At 49.5% G+C, this 21,218-nt stretch overlaps 1 protein-coding gene across 1 annotated transcript; it reads left to right on the plus strand.

The window, feature by feature from the left end:
- Window positions 1-1,195: 1,195 nt before the first annotated feature.
- Window positions 1,196-16,441, plus strand: LOC308475112 (uncharacterized protein). Its single transcript, XM_081002030.1, has 5 exons — window positions 1,196-1,938; window positions 5,972-6,053; window positions 6,344-6,426; window positions 13,886-14,012; window positions 14,476-16,441. Exons 1-5 carry the CDS (start codon window positions 1,537-1,539, stop codon window positions 16,062-16,064), a joined length of 2,283 nt encoding a protein of 760 aa, XP_080858156.1. The 5' UTR covers window positions 1,196-1,536; the 3' UTR covers window positions 16,065-16,441.
- The last annotated feature ends 4,777 nt before the right edge of the window (window positions 16,442-21,218 follow it).

A 21,218-nucleotide genomic window follows, 5' to 3' on the forward strand; every position in this document is an offset into this window, starting at 1 on the left:
GTAGCCAGGGGGGCAGCTGCCCCCCTAAAGCCATAGAAAAAGAATAATCTGAGGTTTTGTCAAGCAAGAGAGGGCTCAGCTGGGGGACTCGGCTTGGCAAGGGTTAAAGGGATCTGAGCTGCCTTCCTAGAGAGGCCAGGAAGCGGACGGGGGGGGGGGCAGGTCCTCCAGAGCCAAGGCCCCTCCCTCCCCAGTCCTTTCCTGCTTGGGTGTCTCTCCTGCAAGGGCTGCCTGGCTGTCCCTCCTGGGATCTGGTGAGTCTCCTCTCTCTCTGGGATCTGGTGAGTCTCCTCTCTCTCTGGGATCTGGTGGGGGTCCCAGGGCTGCAGCAGGGGAGGGGGCTGGGGGGACCCCAAGTCAGGGAGGAGAGGGATCTGCCAGGGAGGGGCCAGGTCTGCCACGCTCCCCTTCCTGCAGATCAGAGGATCCCAAACTCATTTGGCCTTCCGCCCCCCCCTCAGAAAAAAACGACTCCCACGAAATCTCCCTTCTTTAAACAAAGGAGTCCCTGGGATTTTAACTTGGTGTGACGTTGCTCAGCGGCATTGCAGAACAGAGGAAACATGTGCAAATGGTTTTCGAAAGCTGGACGAGGAGGTGGAGGAAGGAAGAAAAGTTGGGAAAGAGAGGCCAGGAATAAAGAGAGGGATCCCAGCCCAGAGTCTGGCTGCTGCATTGGGGACCAGTTTCCCAGTGTCTCCCAGGGCAGCTCCCCACGGAGGCCACTGCAGCAATCCCCTCGCACCCAGAGCAGGGCATCCCAGGACCACATCCTCTCTCTCCCAAAGGGGCTGTTGCTGGCAAAGCAGCCGGAAATGGGCGCTGCTACTCCCTGGGCCTCCAGGGACCTTGGCATCAGTGGCTGTGCGTGTGTTAAGATATCTAATAGAATAATAATAATAAATTAGCTGCCTAAATTCCAAAGGAGATGTATTTGGCCCCACCCACTTGGCCCTCAGGGGGTTGAACAGATGTATACCTGGCCCTCAGAGCAAAGAAAAAGGACCCCACCCCAGGAGTCTGTCTTGAGAGCGGCAGAGAGTCCAAGTGCAAGAAAAGGAGACTAAAGCAGGGGAGTGGGGGTGGGGAGCAACTCCTGAGGACCCCGGATGAGGACCCCCACTAGAGCCAAGCATCCATTTTTCAAATGACTCCCTTGTCAGTCAGTTCTGACTTCATGCATTGACTGGATGGCAGGAGCAACCAGGCTGACTCATCTCCCAGAAATCCCTTCAGTTGCCTCCACATTCTGCATTGCTAGAGGGCTGGAGACTCACTTCTTCTCCCCTTCCTCCTCCTCTTTCTTTTCAAAAAGGTATCTCATGGTTTGGGCTCTGGTACCGTCCAGTCCTGATTCCTGGCAAGACTCATCCATGCTTGTTCAGGGATCTGTTTCTTCTCCTGACCTACAAATTCTGTAACAGAACAATGTATTTGCTTTCTAGGATTTGCTAGAGCTTCTCATTAAGACGGACACAACTTGGCAGAAGACCAAAGGGTTCCTTCTGATCTCTCCGAGGCTTCCTGAGAGCACAGATGGATGAGCAAGACCCAGCTGGCCCTGAAGAAGGAAGAGGCCATGCCAACCAAACTCGGAGCAGTGGGGGATTCTGGGAAAACTCTGAGCAGAAGATCCTGGGTGAGGAGGGCACCCTCCACTCAGAGGTGCAGAGCCAGCAGGTGAGGCAGTTCTGCTGCCAGGAGGCCAAAGGACCCCGAGAGGTTTGCAGCCGATTTTACCACCTTGACCTTCAGTGGCTGAAGCCAGAAAGGCACACGAAAGCTGAGATGCTGGACCTGGTGATCTTGGAGCAGTTCCTGGCTGTCCTTCCACCAGAGATGGAGAGCTGGGTGAGGGACTGTGGAGCAGAGACCAGTTCCCAGGCGGTGGCCCTGGCCGAAGGTTTCCTCCTGAGTCAGGCAGAGGAGAGGAAGCAGGTGAGAGAGACTTTCCTCTGGATACTACCTTGACCAGAGCCAGGGCCTTTTCGGATGTGGCTCCATCCTGGTGGAACGCTCTCTCACAAGAGACCAGGGCACTGTGGGATTTGACATCTTTCCTCAGAGCATGCAAGACAGAGCTGTTCTGCCAGGCCTTCAGGGTTCAGGGTTCAGTCTGATTCTTTTCTTTCAGTACAAGAATAAGCATTAAGGAGGCTTCCTAGCCCGCTCACACCTCCTTTATAAGACCAGTGGTAACAGTAGTTGGCCCTAGCGAATATTAACCACTCTCATTTTTACTTGACTTGATCGTGGATGGAGGACTTGACCTGGCATGTGTAACAGAGACTTGGTTGGATGAAGCAGATGGGCCTGTTCTTGCCGCTGCTTGTCCACCAGGTTTCTCTTACGCACAGCAACCCAGGTCATGTGGGCGGGGAGGGGGGTTGCAGTGATTTTTAGGAAGTCTTTAGTTTGCACCAGGCGTCCTATTGGGAAGACCCAGTTCTCTGAGTGCATGTTCTGGAAGTTGGGCAATAGAGTACAGGATTCCTTTTGGTGTACTGACCTCCCCGCTGCACCAAGGAATCCCTGCCGGAGCTGCTTCAGGTCGTGGCGGATGTTCTCCTGGAGATACCTAGCTTGGTTGTCCTGGGGGATTTTAACATCCATGCCGACACGACCTTACAAGGGGCCGCTCAGGACTTTGTGGAAAGCATGGCCTCCATGGGGCTGTCCCTGAATAAGTCTGGCCCAACCTATAGTTGCGGACCTGCCTTGGACCTGGTGTTTACCTCTATGGATGTTGGTGATCTGACACTAAGTAAAAGTGAAACGAAAGAAGTGCCATGGTCAGATCATTTCCTGGTGCAACTTGACTTCTCTGCGACCCTTCCCCTCTGCAGGGAGGTGGGACCAATTCGGATGGTCCGCCCCCGCCACTTAATGGATCCAAATGGTTTCCAGAGAGTTGTAGGGGATGCTTTAAACCGCTTCTTAAAAAACCATCTTTAGATGCAGCCACGATGGCCAACTATCGCCCAGTCTCAAATCTTCCATTCTTGGGCAAGGTGATTGAGCGCGTGGTTGCTGAACAACTCCAGGCACGCCTGGAAGAAGCGGACCATTTGGATCCCTTCCAGTCGGGATTCAGGCCTCATCACGGGACTGAAACTGCCTTGGTCGCACTGGTTGATGATCTCCGGCGGGCTAGGGACAAAGGTGAGAGCTGTTTCCTAGTTCTGCTGGATCTCTCAGCGGCGTTTGATACCATCGACCATAACATCCTTCTGGACCGTCTAGAGGGGCTGGGAGCTGGGGGTACTGTCATACAGTGGTTCAGCTCCTTCCTCCTGGGCCGTGTTCAGAAAGTGGTGGTGGGGGATGAGTGTTCAGACCCCTGGGCTCTCACTTGTGGGGTGCCTCAGTTTTCTGTCCTCTCCCCCATGCTTTTCAACATCTACATGCAGCGGCTGGGAGAGATCATCAGGGGGTTTGGGCTGGGTGTTCATCAGTATGCAGATGATACCCAGCTCTACCTCTCTTTTAAATCAGAACCAGTGAAGGCGGTGACGGTCCTGTGTGAGTGTCTGGAGGCGGTTGGTGGATGGATGGTGGCTAACAGATTGAGATTGAATCCTGACAAGACAGAAGTACTGTTTTTGGGGGACAGGAGGCGGGCAGGTGTGGGGGATTCCCTGGTCCTGAATGAGGTAACTGTGCCCCTGAAGGACCAGGTGCACAGCCTGGGAGTCATTTTGGACTCACAGCTGTCCATGGAGGCACAGGTTAAATCCGTGTCCAGGGCAGCTGTGTACAGTGGTGCCTCGCAAGACGAAATTAATTCGTTCCGCAAGTTTTTTCTTCTTGCGAGTTTTTCGTCTTGCGATGCACAGTTTCCCATAGGAATGCATTGAAAATCAATTAATGCGTTCCTAGGGAAACCGCTTGCCAGGCTGGCGGTGCGGAGAAGGGCTTTTCTCCCCACCGCAAGCCTTCAGGACAGGTACGGGAACAGAGGGGAAGGCGCGCAGCGCTTTCCCTCTGTTCCCGGGGCTTGCGTGGGAGGAGGGTTTTTCCTCCCCACCGCCAACATTCAGAACAGCATTCTGAATGTTGGCGGTGGGAAGGAAAACCCTCCTCCCACCCCAAGTCTTCAGGAAAGCCATCCGATGCCGGGCGGCGGGAGAAGGTGTCCCCCCCCGCCCGGCATCGGAGCTTTGTTCCGATGCCGGGCGGGGGGGGAGGAGGCGTTCCCCCCCGCTGCCCGGCATCGGAGCTTCGTTCCGATGCCGGGCGGCAGGAGGAGGCATTTCCCCCCCCGCCCGGCATCGGAGCTTTGTTCCGATGCCGGGCGGGGGGAGGAGGCGTCCCCCCCCCGCCCGGCATCGGAGCTTTGTTCCGATGCCGGGCGGCGGGAGGAGGCATTCCCCCCCCCGCCCGGCATCGGAGCTTCGTTCCGATGCCGGGCGGGGGGGAGGAGGCGTTCCCCCCCGCCGCCCGGCATCGGAGCTTCGTTCCGATGCCGGGCGGGGGGGGAGGAGGCGTTCCCCCCCGCCGCCCGGCATCGGAGCTTCGTTCCGATGCCGGGCGGCGGGAGGAGGCATTCCCCCCCCCGCCCGGCATCGGAGCTTTGTTCCGATGCCGGGCGGGGGCAGGAGGCGTCCCCCCCCGCCCGGCATCGGAGCTTTGTTCCGATGCCGGGCGGGGGGGAGGAGGCGTTCCCCCCCGCCGCCCGGCATCGGAGCTTCGTTCCGATGCTGGGCGGGGGGGAGGAGGCGTTCCCCCCCGGCATCGGAGCTTCGTTCCGATGCCGGGCGGGGGGAGGAGGTCCGAGGACAGTGGGGAAGACGCGCTGCGCTTCCCCGCTGTCCCGGAGATTTCCCTATGGGCTTTCGTCTTGCGAAGCAAGCCCATAGGGAAATTCGTTTTGCGAAGCGCCTCCAAAACGGAAAACCCTTTCGTCTAGCGGGTTTTCCGTCTTGCGAGGCGTTCGTCTTGCGGGGCACCACTGTACCAGTTCCATCTGGTACGCAGGCTGAGACCCTATCTGCCTGCGGACTGCCTTGCCAGAGTGGTGCATGCTCTGGTTATCTCCCGCTTGGACTACTGCAATGTGCTCTACGTGGGACTACCTTTGAAGGTGACCCGGAAACTAAAACTAATCCAGAATGCAGCAGCCAGACTGGTGACTGGGAGCGGCCGCCGAAACCACATAACACCGGTCTTGAAAGACCTACATTGGCTCCCAATACGTTTCCGAGCACAATTCAAAGTGTTGGTGCTGACCTTTAAAGCCCTAAATGGCCTCGGTCCAGTATACCTGAAGGAGCGTCTCCACCTCCATCGTTCTACCCGGACACTGAGGTCCAGCACTGAGGGCCTTCTGGTGGTTCCCTCACTGCGATAGGCCAAGTTACAGGGAACCTGGCAGAGGGCCTTCTCGGTAGTGGCGCCCTCCCTGTGGAACACCCTCCCACCAGATGTCAAAGAGAACAACAACTACCAGACTTTTAGAAGACATCTGAAGGCAGCCCTGTTTAGGGAAGTTTTTAATGTTTGATGTATCACAGTATTTTAATATTCTTTTGGAAGCCGCCCAGAGTGGCTGGGGAAATCCAGCCAGATGTGCGGGGTATAAATAATAAATTATTATTATTATTATACCAGTGGACTGCCATCTGTCCAGATTTTAATTTGTTTTCAACTAATTTTAAGAAGTATTTTAATTAATCGATTGCCTGTTCTTATGTTCTATGTATACTGTGTTAGCTTTATGATGTTAGCCGCCAAAAGATTGGCTCCGGCTAGGGAGGGTGGGGTAGAAATAAAAAATTATTATTATTATTATTATTGGGGGCTCCAAAGAGGATGGAGAACATCCCATAATGCTCTGCTGATGGCCCATGCTTTTTCTGGGAAGGCATCCATGGAATGAGATCTCACACCCTTAAAGTTTTTTACTTTTCCATTATCTTTCTGCTATTTCATGTCATTCATTCTCTGTTTTGAATCCTTGTTGCTTTTTCAGGAAAAGGATTGTTTTGAGGAAATGGACCTGGATTCCTGTGAGGCAGAGAGGCCTCCGTTGGACACCAGAGAGAGGCCACCGGGTAAGGAGGAAGGCGGTTTTTCTCCATTTGGTCTCATTCTGTTGGTTTCCCATATAATCTCTGGGTTCTTTTCATCAAGTTTTTTTTTTGGGGGGGGGGAGTTGGGAGGAAGGGTCTAGAGAAGGAGAGATGTATTTCTGCATGACTAACATATGAAATGGGCACAAATGTCCAAATGCATTCAGCAGGTAAGGCTTTCTGAAAGGCCCATCTATAGTTAGAGATGCCCTGTTTCACCTGTGAGAGACATGGGCACGCCTGGCATCCTGCTTACCTGTTTTCTCTTTCAGGAGACAGAATGATGCCGGCCAGACCTCCTGATCTGCCTTTTCATGGGGGCAGAAGGGAAGCAGCGGCTGTGGAACCAGATCAGGTCAGGGGGAGCTGCCTTGTGGGGACAGAGGCTGAGGGATGGAGCAATGTCATGGACTGGTTGGGCACAGAGGAATGGTGGGAGGAAGCAGCCAGGGAACCAGGAAGGGAAGATTGCTCAGAGCGCAAGGAGTGAAGGTGGAGGAAGGATGAGCAGTGAAAGGGAGAAGAGGGAGAAGTCTGGGAAGAGGAGGTGTCAGAAGCTGAAGGGGTAACAGGGCTTAGTGAGCTGGGAGACTCTGAGGCAGAATGCAGTCCAGAATCGGAGGCAGAAGAGGAAGGAGGCGAGTGGGAGGAGTAAAGGTCGAGAGGAGAGTCAGGAGAAGGAGGAGCCACCGGGGGCTCCCTCTCCTACTGCCAGAAGCCACCCTCCCTGCTTGTCTCTCAGAGCCCGGAGACTTCTGACAATGGAGGAGCAAAGGCAGGCTGCACACTGGCGCACTGTTGGATCACTTGCCAGAAACCCCAGAGAGAGGGGACTTGGAAAGCTGTGGGGAGCTAGGGGCCTTCTCTTTTGGCAGCTGATTTTATGGAGGAAGACCCTGTCATGGAATTCTACTCAGTATTTTTTTTTAAATAATATTTATTAGAGTTTCGAATAATACAAAAAACAAAACAAAAAAAGAAAAAAAATTCATCCTTTACAATCCCATTTTCAATAACTTTTTTCCGCGACTTCCCCTCACCTCCCCTTCTTGTATTCCAAGTCCAAATATTTATCCAACAAGTTCTTATCTCTAATTTCTTAACCTTAAGTTGTTATTATATTTATTTATATTAAATTTTTAACCTTAATTCATTATTATATTTAGTTCAATTTATATATCAACTTTTAACTTATATACCTCAATCCTTTATAAAAAACTTTTTCTAAGGTCGACCCTGTTTCCCTTCCACGAATTCCCCATTCTTATACTAATAGCAACACAGAATTAAACACAGAATAGAAAAGATCAAGCCCCCTTTGGATTTCCAAACCCCACCCTCCCTTCCCCGGTTTCAATCCCAAAACCATAGTCCATTAGTCCATCTATTATCAGCCTGGCGACCTCACGTCCGAGGCCCTTAAATGTCTCTCAGTCCCTTTCTGCCGGCTTCTTTGAAAGTCCCTTGTATTTAACACCCAGTCTCGAAGGGGCACTCTCTCTATAATATCCATGTTCCTTCCAGCCAGGCCTCCTTGTTTAAAGGTGGAGCTCAAATCCTGTTTCTTAGATCCAAATGTCCCAAGAGCTCCAGCTTCCACCTTGATCAAATTAATATCCATCTTGACAGGCCTCCGGCTCTCATTTGCCTTCTGTAACATTTCAGCCCCTCCTTTCTGCTCCTCCTGTTCGGCGTATATCTCTTCCGCCTCTTCCTCAGTCTCTAGTTTCTTTTCTTGTCCAGCTGCCTGGGTTTTGTACATCAAGTCCTTTTCCAGCTCAATAGATATATTTGCTGTTGACTTCAAATTTGTAGCACTTGTAGACAAAACATGACCTTGCTCGTACATCTTTCGCAGCTTTCCCATGAGAAAAACAACCTCATCCAAGTCAGCCAGTATTTTCCGACCTATTTCCATTCTTGTAATGTCCCTGAACCCCCTCTAGAGGGATTCTGGTTATTTAGTATTCCTTTCACTTCCAATCCAAAAGTCAAGTTAATTTGTTTCAGTCCTTCTTTATTTTCAACAACTTGTAACAATATAACCGGCTAAACCAAAGCTTTCTATTTTTTTCGACTTTGACAGCTAATTTGACAGCTGTCAAAATCTTCTATATCTCCTCAGCAGGCTCCTCTCGCGGATCACTCCCGGTCCCGGGAAGGGTGGCACTGTTGGGAAAAAGCACCAAGGCAAAAGCCAGCTCCAGATGGCTGGAATGCAAAACAGGTTTGCAGATGTACTGTTGGAGAAAAGGTGGAGCCTATTCTCTGTACTGAGCACCGGATGTTAGCTCAGTGTGTCATATGACCTGTACTGGAAGTACAGGGGAGGAGTGTGTGTCTCTTCTGATGGAGACTGAAGGGTGCAGTCACATTTCTATGTACTGTTGAGTGACAGGAATAAAACATGTAAATAGGACTCCTGTCTGTCTCATTTCCCCTCCCTGGGAGAATGCAGGGAGGGAGAGAGAAGCAGAGAAGCAGAGGGTGTGTTCTTCTCACGACTAATGAGAAGAATCGCCGGGTTTGTTTACCTAGCCTGCCGGGATCGCAGACGGACGGTAGACACAGTATCTCGCTCAATTGCCTCGGGGGAGGCCAGGTACCTCTGCCTGTGAGCTGAGATACTAACATATGGTAGCAGAGGATGGTTTCGATCCATCGACCTCTGCATGAGAGGCTGGTGGATTGTCCTCCTCTGTTCCAAGGAGGAAGAGAAGCGTCTGAAAGAAGCCAGAGGCTCAACAGCCAGCTGGTGGAAAGAAGAGGTGTTTTCCAGAGCAACAAAGTTCAAGGTATGCTGCTGCATTTCGGGCTAAAAGTGCGAACGCAGATTGATTGATTCTCTGGTTCACGACGGAGCTGCGTTTTGGAAAAACAAAAGCTCCGGGAGGAAGAGGCCTGCAGCTTGAAGGCTGAAGCCTGCATTCCACAAATTCTTGTGGTTGATAAACTGTCCTATTGAAATGCATTGTTGCTAGGTAACGGAAAGTTGGAAAGTTACTGGCAAAGGGGCTGGACTGTGAGTGTGAGCCTGGGAAAGCGAAACAAAACCAGAGAATGTTTTGGCTACAAGTTCACGTGCCCTTGGAAGGGACTTTTCATAGCAGCCAGAGTTTAGCTGCCAGGTGCAAAAGACCGTAAACAACTTGCAGTTTGCTGCGTGAGAAAGGAAAAAACAACTGTTGGATTTTACAGCTTGTTTGAAAGTGAGAGAGGCTTGGATTCAAAATGGATGCCAAGAAGGGGGAGACTTGCCTAACCCACCTCCCTGACCAGAGACAGTTATTCATCAGGGTCTGGATGGATAACTACCCCAGAAGGGGTGAGCCAAGATGATGCTGGCCAAGTTCCTAAGAGCTCAACGAAAGCTGAGGAGAGCTTTGACCCCAGAGGGGAGAGTGCAGGAACTGTGGCTGTTGGAACTGTTGGTGTTTCTGAACAAGGTGCAATGGGTGTTGCAGACAGGGGGAGGGAAGAACAGAGTTCTAATTCCCCCACTGATGATGCTACTGGGAAGCATGGAGTAGCATTGAGTGCTGTCCGATGCTACAATTGTGGACAGACTGGGCATCTACAGCGAAACTGTAAGAAGCCGCGCCAGTCAAGAGGAGCAAAGAGCAGCTCTACGAAGCCTGAGGCGTCAGGCAAAAGCCGTACCAAGTGCCAGGTGAAACCTGCAAAGGCTATGATGGCGAAAGGAACCACGCCAGATGTTGGGAACTCGTTCATAATTGACACGGGCGCAACGGTTCATATATGCCCGCACAGACAACTGTTTTCGACGTTGAGGAAGCAAAGCTTCACTGTGAAACAGGCCAACGGTCAGGAGTTGGAAGCGACCAGAATTGGGACTGTGTATCTTGAAAGTCTGAACTTGACTATAAGCGATGTTTACCTGGTTCCAGAACTGAGATTTAATCTGCTGAGCGTGTCGCAGATTGCAAAGAAAGGACTGAAACTGACCTATGATGCTAAAAGCTGCAAGATCTACAAAGATGGAGAACTGTTTCTTACTGCCAAAGAGAAAGATGGACTGTATTTGTTGACTTTTGATCAAAGTGATTACATGAAATGTAATTCTTCTGTTTCTAACGAAATCTCTCTTGCAGGTGTGACCAGTGTGAGCACCAGGAAGGTGACGAAGAAGGTCGACAGAGCATTTCAGCGGGTGTATGCTGATGTGATTGGTCCTCTAGAGCCATCTAGGGGCAGTGCAAAATTTTACCTTTTGTGTGTGGATTGTTTCACTAATTATTCTTGGGTTTATATGATGGAGAAACCGCAAGAAACTTTAGAAAAGTTTCAGGAGTTTTGTGACAAGGTTAAAAGTATGCATGATGCTAACATTGATTGTCTTTTCACAGATGAGAAACAAGTTTTTCTGTTACAGAAGTTTCAGAAGTTCCTGGATGGAAAAGGGATAGACCACAAAGTTGCAGTTTCGCAAGAAGCGTGGAACAGGGGGGTCTGTGTGAGAGTGAACAAAGAATTGCAAAAGGGGATGAATGCGCAATTGCTGAGTTCACATTTGCCACATGAATATTGGGCCGAATCGCTAGCGTCCTATCTTCATGTGTGGTTGAGAAAAGTCTCAACAGAGTTGGGATGTTCTCCTTTTGAGAAGCTGTTCAATAGAAAACCTTCTGTTGCCTACTTTAAGGTTTTCGGGTCTCATGTGAGAACAGAAGCTCCAGGTGGAGTAAAGAATGCCAGAGGCATTTTTGTGGGATATGAAAAGGGTCTCTACAGAGTAATTTTGATCAGCACTTGATCGGAAAATAAGCTCTTATCCTCCAGCACAGTAACTTATACTTTTAAATCCGTGGAATTAATAACTTTTATCCAAAAAGGGAAAAAAAGACTCTTCTCTCGACCTTAGCTGTCAAATCCTTGCTTTACAATGGGGGGGAGACGGACTTCCTCTTTGCACCTCCCCCACTCGTGCTGAATCCACAAAAAAGGAAAATTTTTAATCCAGTTTCCAAATTACTCACGGGTTGTTGTTCTTTGTTTTTAGTCCAAATTTTCAAAGGAAGAAGTCAGCGCTCTCCGACGAATGGCATGCGGCTTCGCTCGGCAGGGGAAGCAGTAGACTCACAGCACCGCGCCGCTCCCCGTCCCCCGTTCCGTAGCCTTTAAAAAGGCTCATTCGCGGGTCGGGAGGGTGCTAACAGTGCCCGCCGAGTCACCAGGTCCACGGGCATCCACGCCCGTGGTTTTTGAGGGTCCCCGCGTCGCCGGCGCGGCAGAACCCGACCCCTGTCGAGCAGACTCCCTCCGGAGCTCGGAGGGAATCCGCCATTCGGCGATGGCGCCAACCCGGAAGTCGGAATTCTACTCAGTATTGATCCAGGCAGAACTCCAATGTATAGTTACCAGAGTGAAAATGTAAAGATGTTGCAGGATTCCCCAAAATAGACCAGAGGCAATTGTATTGCACCCAGCAGAGCTTTACTGCTACTGAAGACAAATGAGCATAATGGTCCCAAATCCAAAACATTCAGGATTGGCCCTGTCCATAAGAAATCCAGTTGGAGCAAACTTAACTGAAATTTCCCACAACTTATAATAAGTTTAAACTTCAACACTCAGCATACTATGTACAGAACACCAGAAAGGAGAGAGAGAGAGAGAAACCCAGGCTCCTTCTGGCCTCTTCTTATAGTCAGCATGACCTTGATAGAAGACATAATAGAACCACTTTAACCCAGCTGTACTCAGGCTGCGAGGCCTGGGTCCTTGTGCCAAAGGCCAAGCTCAGAAAGGGTGGCCCTAGGTCCCAAAAGATGCTTTTCTGTGGGTATGAGCCAGGGACCAAGGGGTGGAGATTTGCCTATCCAACAGGCAATCAGTCCAGGATTCTGCTCAGCAGCAGTGCTGAGTTCTGTGAGTAGAATGGATGGACACGCATACATGGGAACCCTGATTTTCTTTCAGAGTCTGCTTGACTCTGCTGATGAGGAAGAGGTAGAGGCTGAACCCGCTGCTGAGGCACAGAGTCCTGACCCAGAGCAGGTAGAGGGAAGAACTTCTAAAGCTGTGAAGCTTGAACAGAGAAGTGCTCCTTCCTCACCCACAGGTTCAGCTGAGAAGTCTAAACGGCGCAGTAAGTCAGAGGGGGAGCTCTCTGAGGCCAAGGACGTTCTAGCTGGTCCTAGTGGGTCTGAGGGGGTACCTGAAACTGGGTTGAGACGTTCAGCTCGCACAACAAAAGGTAAACCTCCTGACAGGTTTGCAGTCACAAGTGTGTGGGTTGGCATGGCACAGTGTGAACCCGAGAGTTTTGAGGGTGTTCAGAAACTGCCTCAGGAAGAAGCCAGGAAATGGCATGAGGCAATGCAGAAGGAGATGAGCTCAATGGAGTCTCTAGGTGTGTTCTCCCTCACAACGTTGCCAGTGGGCAAACAGGCCGAGAGCAGCCGCTGGGTTTACCGTCTTAAACCCACAGCAACAGGGGAACCACAGTACAAGGCTAGGCCAGTAGCCAGAGGGTTCACGCAGCAAAAGGGGCTGCATTATACTGAGGTATATGCTCCTACTTCCAGAAGTGAAACTCTGCACATGCTCTTAGCAATTGCTACACAAAGAGTTTTTCAGGTGAATCACTTTGATGTGGATGTGGCCTATTTGAACTCAGAGCTCCAGGAGGATCTGTACATGCTTCCTCCTTCAGCGTTTGAGGGCAATGAGCTAAATACTGTATGGAGGCTTCACAAGTCTATTTATGGTTTGAAGCAATCGGCCAGAAATTGAAACTTGTACCTGGATGAAGCCTTAGAGAAGCTAGGTTTCAAGAAGAGTCTTGCTGACAGCTGCCTGCACCTTAAAGGGTCAGGAGAGTCACAGGAAATGGTTTTAGTCTTTGTTGATGATATCATTTATACCTCAAGGGCAGACAAACAGATGCAGAAGTTTGCCAAAGAGCTTGGAAAACGGTTTCAGCTCAAGAACCTGAGTGCAGTAAGGATCTACTTAGGTGTTCAGATAGACAGGACTGAAGATGGAAGCTTCTTGCTCAGTCAGAAAGGCAAGATTGAGCAGTTGCTTGAGAAGTTCAGAATGCCTGATTGTGCAGGGGTTAGGGCACCCATGGAGACAAGCTATGTGAAAGACAGTCGGCTAGCAGAACGCGTTGAGTTTGAGAACGCTGAGCTCTTCCAGTCCGCTTTGGGTAGTCTGTTGTATCTGTCCCAATGGAGCAGGCCGGACATTGCTTTTGCTACCAATCTGCTCAGTAGGGAAGCATCAAAGCCCAGTGTAAATGCCTGGCATGGTATCAAGCGGGTGCTGCGTTACCTGCAGGATACCAAGGACTTCAGTCTCAAGCTGTCAGCTGCAGGTGAGACGGCGCTTACTTGCTGGCCAGATAGCGACGGGGTGAATCTGGATGACAGGAAGTCCGTATCTGGGATGGTAATAAACCTTGGGGAATCTCTAGTTGGGTGGAAGTCCCGGAAGCAAAGTCTCATTGCGCTGTCCTCTACTGAGGCTGAGTTCATTGCACTGTCGGAATTGTGCAGGGAACTGGAGTTCTATAGATGCCTGGTGCAAGAGATCTATGGGGATTGTTGCCTGCCCATCACTGTTTGGGAAAACAATCAACCCTGTCTGAAGTTGGCAGAATCTGGGCAGTTTAAGGCGAGAACCAAGCATCTAGACATACGTTTCCAGAATGTGTGTCAAAGTGTCAATCCTATTGAAAGCAATCCTATCAAAACAACACAGCAATTAAGAGGAAGGAAAGAACAGAGCATTGTGTAGCAGATCATATTTCTGCTGTCTCGGAAGAGTACATTTCCTTTTTCTTTTAGGGTCCAGTGTGCTTTGAAGATGTTGCTGTTTGTTTCACGGACGAGGAGTGGGCATTGCTGGATCCTGACCAGAGAGCTCTGCATAAGGACGTCATGGAGGAGAATCGTGGGATCGTGGCCTCTCTTGGTAAGGCTCCCTGTGGGATCGTCCTATCTGCCTGGAAATTCAAAAAATGCCTCTATGTAACAAACCTCATACATTTCCACACAGCTCAGCAGCGCCCAATACAACACCTGGGAACCTAACACTCCCACAATAAACCTTGAACAGCAAATTCCAGTTTTTTCTGTGAACCATCTTCCTCCAGTTCTGCCCTTTTATACCACGGTTGGGTCTCTGAACTACCCAGGCCCAGACACCATGGACCAGAGCATGCCAGGCACCCCTATCTTCCACTGCCTCCCGCAGCTTGGTCACAATTTTACCACTACAGTATATCAAAAAAAGCAACATTCAACAACCCATCAGAATCTAATAAGAAATATATTGGTTAATGACAAACCACAAAGGTAATGAACACACACCCAACTCCCTTCAGTTCTTCTTCATTTGTTCCTGAGGCTCTAATCCCTTTTTGTCTCCATTGCAGATTGTGATGAATTGGAAATCGAGAACAAAGGTGAACATGACAAAATCCCCAGAGAGGAGAAGCCATGCAAAAATTTGGAGTGTGGAGACAGCTGCACTCAGAGCTCCAATCTCACTAAGCATCAGAGAATTCATACAGGAGACAAACCCTATCAGTGCATGGAATGTGGGAAGAGCTTTAATTGGAGCTCCCATCTCACTAAGCATCAGAGAATTCATACAGGGGAGAAACCCTATCAGTGTGTGGAATGTGGAAAGAGCTTCAGTATGAGCTGCCATCTCACTTCTCATCAAAGAATTCATACAGGGGAGAAACCCTATCAGTGTGGGGAATGTGGAAAGAGCTTCAATAAGAACTCCAATCTCACTTCCCATCAGAGAATTCATACAGGGGAGAAACCCTATCAGTGTGGGGAATGTGGAAAGAAATTCATTACAAGCTCCAGGCTCACTTCCCATCAGAGAATTCATACAGGAGAGAAACCCTATCAGTGTGGGGAATGTGAAAAGAGCTTCAGTCACAGCTCTGCTGTCACTAAGCATCAGAAACTTCATACAGGGGAGAAACCCTATCAGTGCATGGAATGTGGGAAGAGCTTCATTCAGAGCTCCCATCTCACTTACCATCAGAGAAGTCATACAGGGGAGAAACCCTATCAGTGTGGGGAATGTGGAAAGAGCTTCAGTCAGAGCTCCTCTCTCTCTTCCCATCAAAGAATTCATACAGGGGAGAAACCCTATCAGTGTGGGGAATGTGAAAAGAGCTTCAGTCACAGCTCTGCTGTCACTAAGCATCAGAAACTTCATACAGGGGAGAAACCCTATCAGTGCATGGAATGTGGAAAGAGCTTCACTGATAGCTCCTCTCTCATTTCCCATCAAAGAATTCATACAGGTGAGAAACCCTATCAGTGTGGGGAATGTGGAAAGAGCTTCCGTCACAGTTCTGATGTCACTAAGCATCAGAGAAGTCATACAGGGGAGAAACCCTATCAGTGTGTGGAATGTGGGAAGAGCTTTAGTTGGAGCGCCCATCTCTCTAAGCATCAGAGAATTCATACAGGGGAGAAACCCTATCAGTGTGGGGAATGTGGAAAGAAATTCATTACAAGCTCCAGTCTCACTTCCCATCAGAGAATTCATACAGCAGAGAAACCCTATCAGTGTGGGGAATGTGAAAAGAGCTTCAGTCTCTGCTCTGCTGTCACTAAGCATCAGAAACTTCATACAGGGGAGAAACGCTATCAGTGCATGGAATGTGGGAAGAGCTTCAGTCAGAGCTCCAATCTCAATTCCCATCAGAGAATTCATACAGGGGAGAAACCCTATCAGTGTGGGGAATGTGGAAAGAGCTTCAGGACGAGCTCCCATCTCACTAAGCATCAGAGAATTCATACAGGGGAGAAACCCTATCAGTGCATGGAATGTGGAAAGAGCTTCAGTCAGAGCTCCAATCTCAATTCCCATCAGAGAATTCATACAGGGGAGAAACCCTATCAGTGTGGGGAATGTGGAAAGAGCTTCAGTCACAGCTCTGCTGTCACTAAGCATCAGAAACGTCATACAAGGGAGAAACCCTTCATTCTATAGCTTTAGGAGCCAGGCTAATACGCACCTTTTTAACCAGGCCTTTGGCTGATTGACATCTAACGGCCTTTTAAAATGTGGTGGGGAGTTGAGTTACTGATGTGTATTTTGTGTTTTTATGTTGTGCTTTTATATTGTAACCTTCCTGAGACATGTGGGAACAGGAGTCAACACTTAGAGGCCAAGGGGTTTTTGCCCCCCAATAGTATATTTGAGGGGCCACCACCCCCCAGTTGATAGGCATTGCCATTCCAATTCTCTTTATGCATCCTGTGATTGATTGTGCAAGGCAGGCCTTACCTGGCCCCCCACCAATATTTTATTCAAGTTGGCACCACTGGGTCGGGTGGTAGACAAATTAAATAAATACATAAATCACCTTCCTTTGCACATGTTTCAGCCTGTCAATATCCTTATTTTTTACCATTTTTAATATTTATGTGCCTTTCATCTGAAGATTTCACAACAGAAACATACAGGATAAAAGCATGGTGTCAAGGCTGCCTCAAGTCTCAGCTCACAAAAGACCAACGCCTATCTCTTCTTATATACAAAAGTGTTTATTGCAGTTCATTGTTTGCTTCACATCCGAGGCGCGCAGCCCTACGTCTGCTAGGCTTAGACCGCTGAAGTCCCCTCTGAATCCGTCCCTCCCCTGCACCAGTTTAAGAGGCTTGCGCTGCTCCACCTCTTTCTCTCTTTCCTTTTCCGCAGGGTCTTTCTGCCCGCTGGGGTTTCGCCCCTCCTGGATTCCTCTGACGCGGAATCAGACTGCTCTTGCCCCCTCCTGCGGGCTTTGGGACCTGGCCCCTCCTCCGGGCTCCCTGTACTTCCGTGCGCCTCTACATTTGAACTTGGCGCGCGTGCCCAACCTCTAACCTTCCTTTTAACAGCTACACTACTCCCTTCACTACTCCCCTCCCCTTCCGGGAGGGTGGCTTGCTCCGACCTCCCTCCTTTCTCTGCTGCCGGAGCCGCTTCCCCTGATACACTGAAACCTCCACCCCCTTCGCTGCACTCTGGCGGGGAGGCTGGTCCTGACGCCCAGCTGCCACTTTGGGATCCCCCGCTGGCCCCCTGCTCCTGACACGTCCCCCCTGGGGCTCCCCTGGCCTTGACCACCGGCGCCCCCTTCTGGGAATCCTCTGATTCGCTGGAAAGACTCATGGAATCTCTTGAGTCATTGTCATCCTCTTCCTCGCTGTCCTGGGATTCATCCCCATCGCTCTCCATCTCCTGCCTACCCTGTGCCTCTGTCCCTGAACCCCTGACACATGGCTTTCTCAAAGACAAGAAAAGCCAGAGAAATCTCTCCTCCCCTTTTTCTGGATGGAGTTACAAACTTTGTTGACCAGGGAATAGCTGTGGAAATAATGCATCTTGATTTCAGTAAGGCTTTTGACGAAGTCCCCCATAATATTTTTGCCTTTAAGCTTCTAAAATGTGGGCTGAATGAGGAAACTGTTAGGTGGATTTGAGTAATGAACCCAAAAAGTAGTCCTCCATGGTTCCTCATCATCCTGGGGAAAAGTGACAAGAGGGGTGCTGCAGGGTTCTGTCCTAGGCCCGTTGTTGTTCAACCTCTTTATGAACGACTTGGATGAAGGAACTGAGGGGGTGCTCATCCCATTTGCGGAGGACACCAAACGGGGAGCGGAGGCCAATGTGGCAGAAGGCAGAATGAAGCAACCAGAAATCACCTCAACCCGATGGACTGGTGACCCCCTCCTCCTTTTCCTCTCCCCCCAAGCCATCAATACAGCTAACACGATCAATATTCCCCCCAGCCTCACACCTCCACAGAGATCCCCACCCAACACCAGTCCAGGTGACATAAAAAGACACTCCCCATTACCCAACAATCTACAACTCACTCTCAGCACCCCTCCCCATGCCTTACTAAGTAAAATAATTCCCCTTGTTGTAAGGATTTTTAAGGTACCAGTGAGTCACTCAAATTGTGTCCCAGAATCGACAGACGCAGCAGTGGAGAAAAAGAAAGTGATATTTATTGCTGAGCAATAAGTGGCCCAGTGGAATCGTTTCCCAAAGACTGGGCCCCGGGCTCCAGCGCCCAGAGGCTTTAAACCTGAGTACATACATCATAGTTCATGACATAATTGATACAATCGCACACAGCAGCAAAAAGAAAACCAATGAGAGCATTCAAGCCTTGCCCCCTGATCATGTAAAGAGTTCCCTCCCAACTTCTGCTTTTTCAGTCTGAACATGCATTTTGTTGGTATCTTCAGCTCACAGGCAGAGGTACCTGGCCTCCCCCGAGGCAATTGAGCGAGATACTGTGTGTTTACCGTCCGTCTGCGACCCCGGCAGGCTAGGTAAACAAACCTGGCGATTCTTCTCATTAGTCGTGAGAAGAACACACCCTCTGCTTCTCTCTGCTTCTCTCTCCCTCCCTGCATTCTCCCAGGGAGGAGAAATGAGACAGACAGGAGTCCTTTCTACATGTTTTATTCCTGTCACTCAACAGTACATAGAAATGTGACTGCACCCTTCAGACTCCATCAGAAGAGTCTCACACTCCTCCCCTGTACTTCCAGTACAGGTCATATGACACACTGAGCTAGCATCCGGTGCTCAGTACAGAGAATAGGCTCCACCTTTTCTCCAACAGTACATCTGCAAACCTGTTTTGCATTCCAGCCATCTGGAGCTGGCTTTTGCCTTGGTGCTTTTTCCTGACATCCTCCCCCAAAAGCATCAATTGGCAAAACATGATCCAGAGAAGAGAACAAACAGTTGTTATACATATAACAGTCCCCTGTTGTTTCAGTTCCACCCTTGGAACTCCCCACCACTGGTTTCACCAGTGTACCTCTCTGGTTGTCTGGCTTCCAAGGAATGAGTGCTTCTGCATTACCTTGACTAGCTACTCTCTGTTGTGTCTTTGTCTCTGACTTAGACACTGCTTCAACCTGCTTTGAGTTGTTAACAATAGCAACACATGCAACAGCTAAGTTAGCAAACTCTTTTGAGTACCTCTTCGGTGGTACACCCTTTGTAACTCTCTCAGACCTGCGTATGAGGTGCTGATCCTCTCTGCTCACTGGTTCAACCTTTGGACTCTGTTGAGAACCAGTAGCAATCAGTGGTTCTTCCTTCACCTGTGAAGGTCTATCCATTGTGTGAGATTTCCTCTCAATGACTGTTACAACTGAACTCTCTGAGCTATCACTGTCATCGTCAGTACCACTGTAATCTGTGACATCAGAAAAATCATCAACATCATCTGAATTGCCACCTGTGGGAAATGTTTGTTCTACAACCCGCTCTTGCTCTGGAGCACTCTCTAGAAACTTTGTGAGAATCACCTGACCAGATTCAGACAAAATTACTCTGTAGAGACCCTTTTCATATCCCACAAAAATGCCTCTGGCATTCTTTACTCCACCTGGAGCTTCTGTTCTCACATGAGACCCGAAAACCTTAAAATAGGCAACAGAAGGTTTTCTATTGAACAGCTTCTCAAAAGGAGAACATCCCAACTCTGTTGAGACTTTTCTCAACCACACATGAAGATAGGACGCTAGCGATTCGGCCCAATATTCATGTGGCAAATGTGAACTCAGCAATTGCGCATTCATCCCCTTTTGCAATTCTTTGTTCACTCTCACACAGACCCCCCTGTTCCACGCTTCTTGCGAAACTGCAACTTTGTGGTCTATCCCTTTTCCATCCAGGAACTTCTGAAACTTCTGTAACAGAAAAACTTGTTTGTCATCTGTGAAAAGACAATCAATGTTAGCATCATGCATACTTTTAACCTTGTCACAAAACTCCTGAAACTTTTCTAAAGTTTCTTGCGGTTTCTCCATCATATAAACCCAAGAATAATTAGTGAAACAATCCACACACACAAGGTAATATTTTGCACCGCCTCTAGATGGTTCTAGAGGACCAATCACATCAGCATATACCCGCTGAAATGCTCTGTCGACCTTCTTGGTCTTGGTCACCTTCCTGGTGCTCACACTGGTCACACCTGCAAGAGAGATTTCGTTAGAAACAGAAGAATTACATTTCATGTAATCACTTTGATCAAAAGTCAACAAATACAGTCCATCTTTCTCTTTGGCAGTAAGAAACAGTTCTCCATCTTTGTAGATCTTGCAGCTTTTAGCATCATAGGACAGTTTCAGTCCTTTCTTTGCAATCTGCGACACACTCACCAGATTAAATCTCAGTTCTGGAACCAGGTAAACATCGCTTATAGTCAAGTTCAGACTCTCAAGATACACAGTTCCAATTCCGGTCGCTTCCAACTCTTGACCGTTGGCCTGTTTCACAGCAAAGCTTTGCTTCCTCAACGTCGAAAATAGTCCTCTGTGCGGACACAAATGTACCGTTGTGCCCGTGTCAAATATGAACGAGTTCCCAACATCCGGCGTGGTTCCTTTCGCCATCATAGCCTTTGCAGGTTTCACCTGGCACTTGGTACGGCTTTTGCCTGACGCCTCAGGCTTCGTAGAGCTGCTCTTTGCTCTTCTTGACTGGCGCGGCTTCTTACAGTTTCGCTGTAGATGCCCAGTCTGTCCACAATTGTAGCATCGGACAGCACTCAATGCTACACCATGCTCCCTAGTAGCATCAGCAGTGGGGGAATTAGAACTCTGTTCTTCCCTCCCCCTGTCAGCAACACCCATTGCACCTTGTTCAGGAACACCAACAGTTCCAACAGCCACAGTTCCTGCACTCTCCCCTCTGGGGTCAAAGCTCTCCTCAGCTTTCGTTGAGCTCTTAGGAACTTGGCCAGCATCATCTTGGCTCACCCCTTCTGGGGTAGTTATCCATCCAGACCCTGATGAATAACTGTCTCTGGTCAGGGGAGATGAGTTAGGCAAGTCTCCCCCCCTTCTTGGCATCCATCTTGAAGCCAAGCCTCCAGCTCACACTGTCAAACAAACTGTAAAATCCAACAGTTGTTTTTTCCTTTCTCACGCAGCAAACTGCAAGTTGTTTACGGTCTTTTGCACCTGGCAGCTAAACACAGGCTGCTATTGAAAAGTCCCTTCCAAGGGCACGTGAACTTGTAGCCAAAACATTCTCTGGTTTTGTTTCGCTTTTCTCAAGCTTCATAATCACAGTCCAGCCCCTTTGCCAGTAACTTTCCAACTTTCTGTTACTTAGCAACAATGC

The sequence above is a fragment of the Podarcis pityusensis genome, assembly GCF_964106645.2.
Source record: "Podarcis pityusensis genome assembly, chromosome: 4".
Classification (NCBI taxonomy): domain Eukaryota; kingdom Metazoa; phylum Chordata; class Lepidosauria; order Squamata; family Lacertidae; genus Podarcis; species Podarcis pityusensis.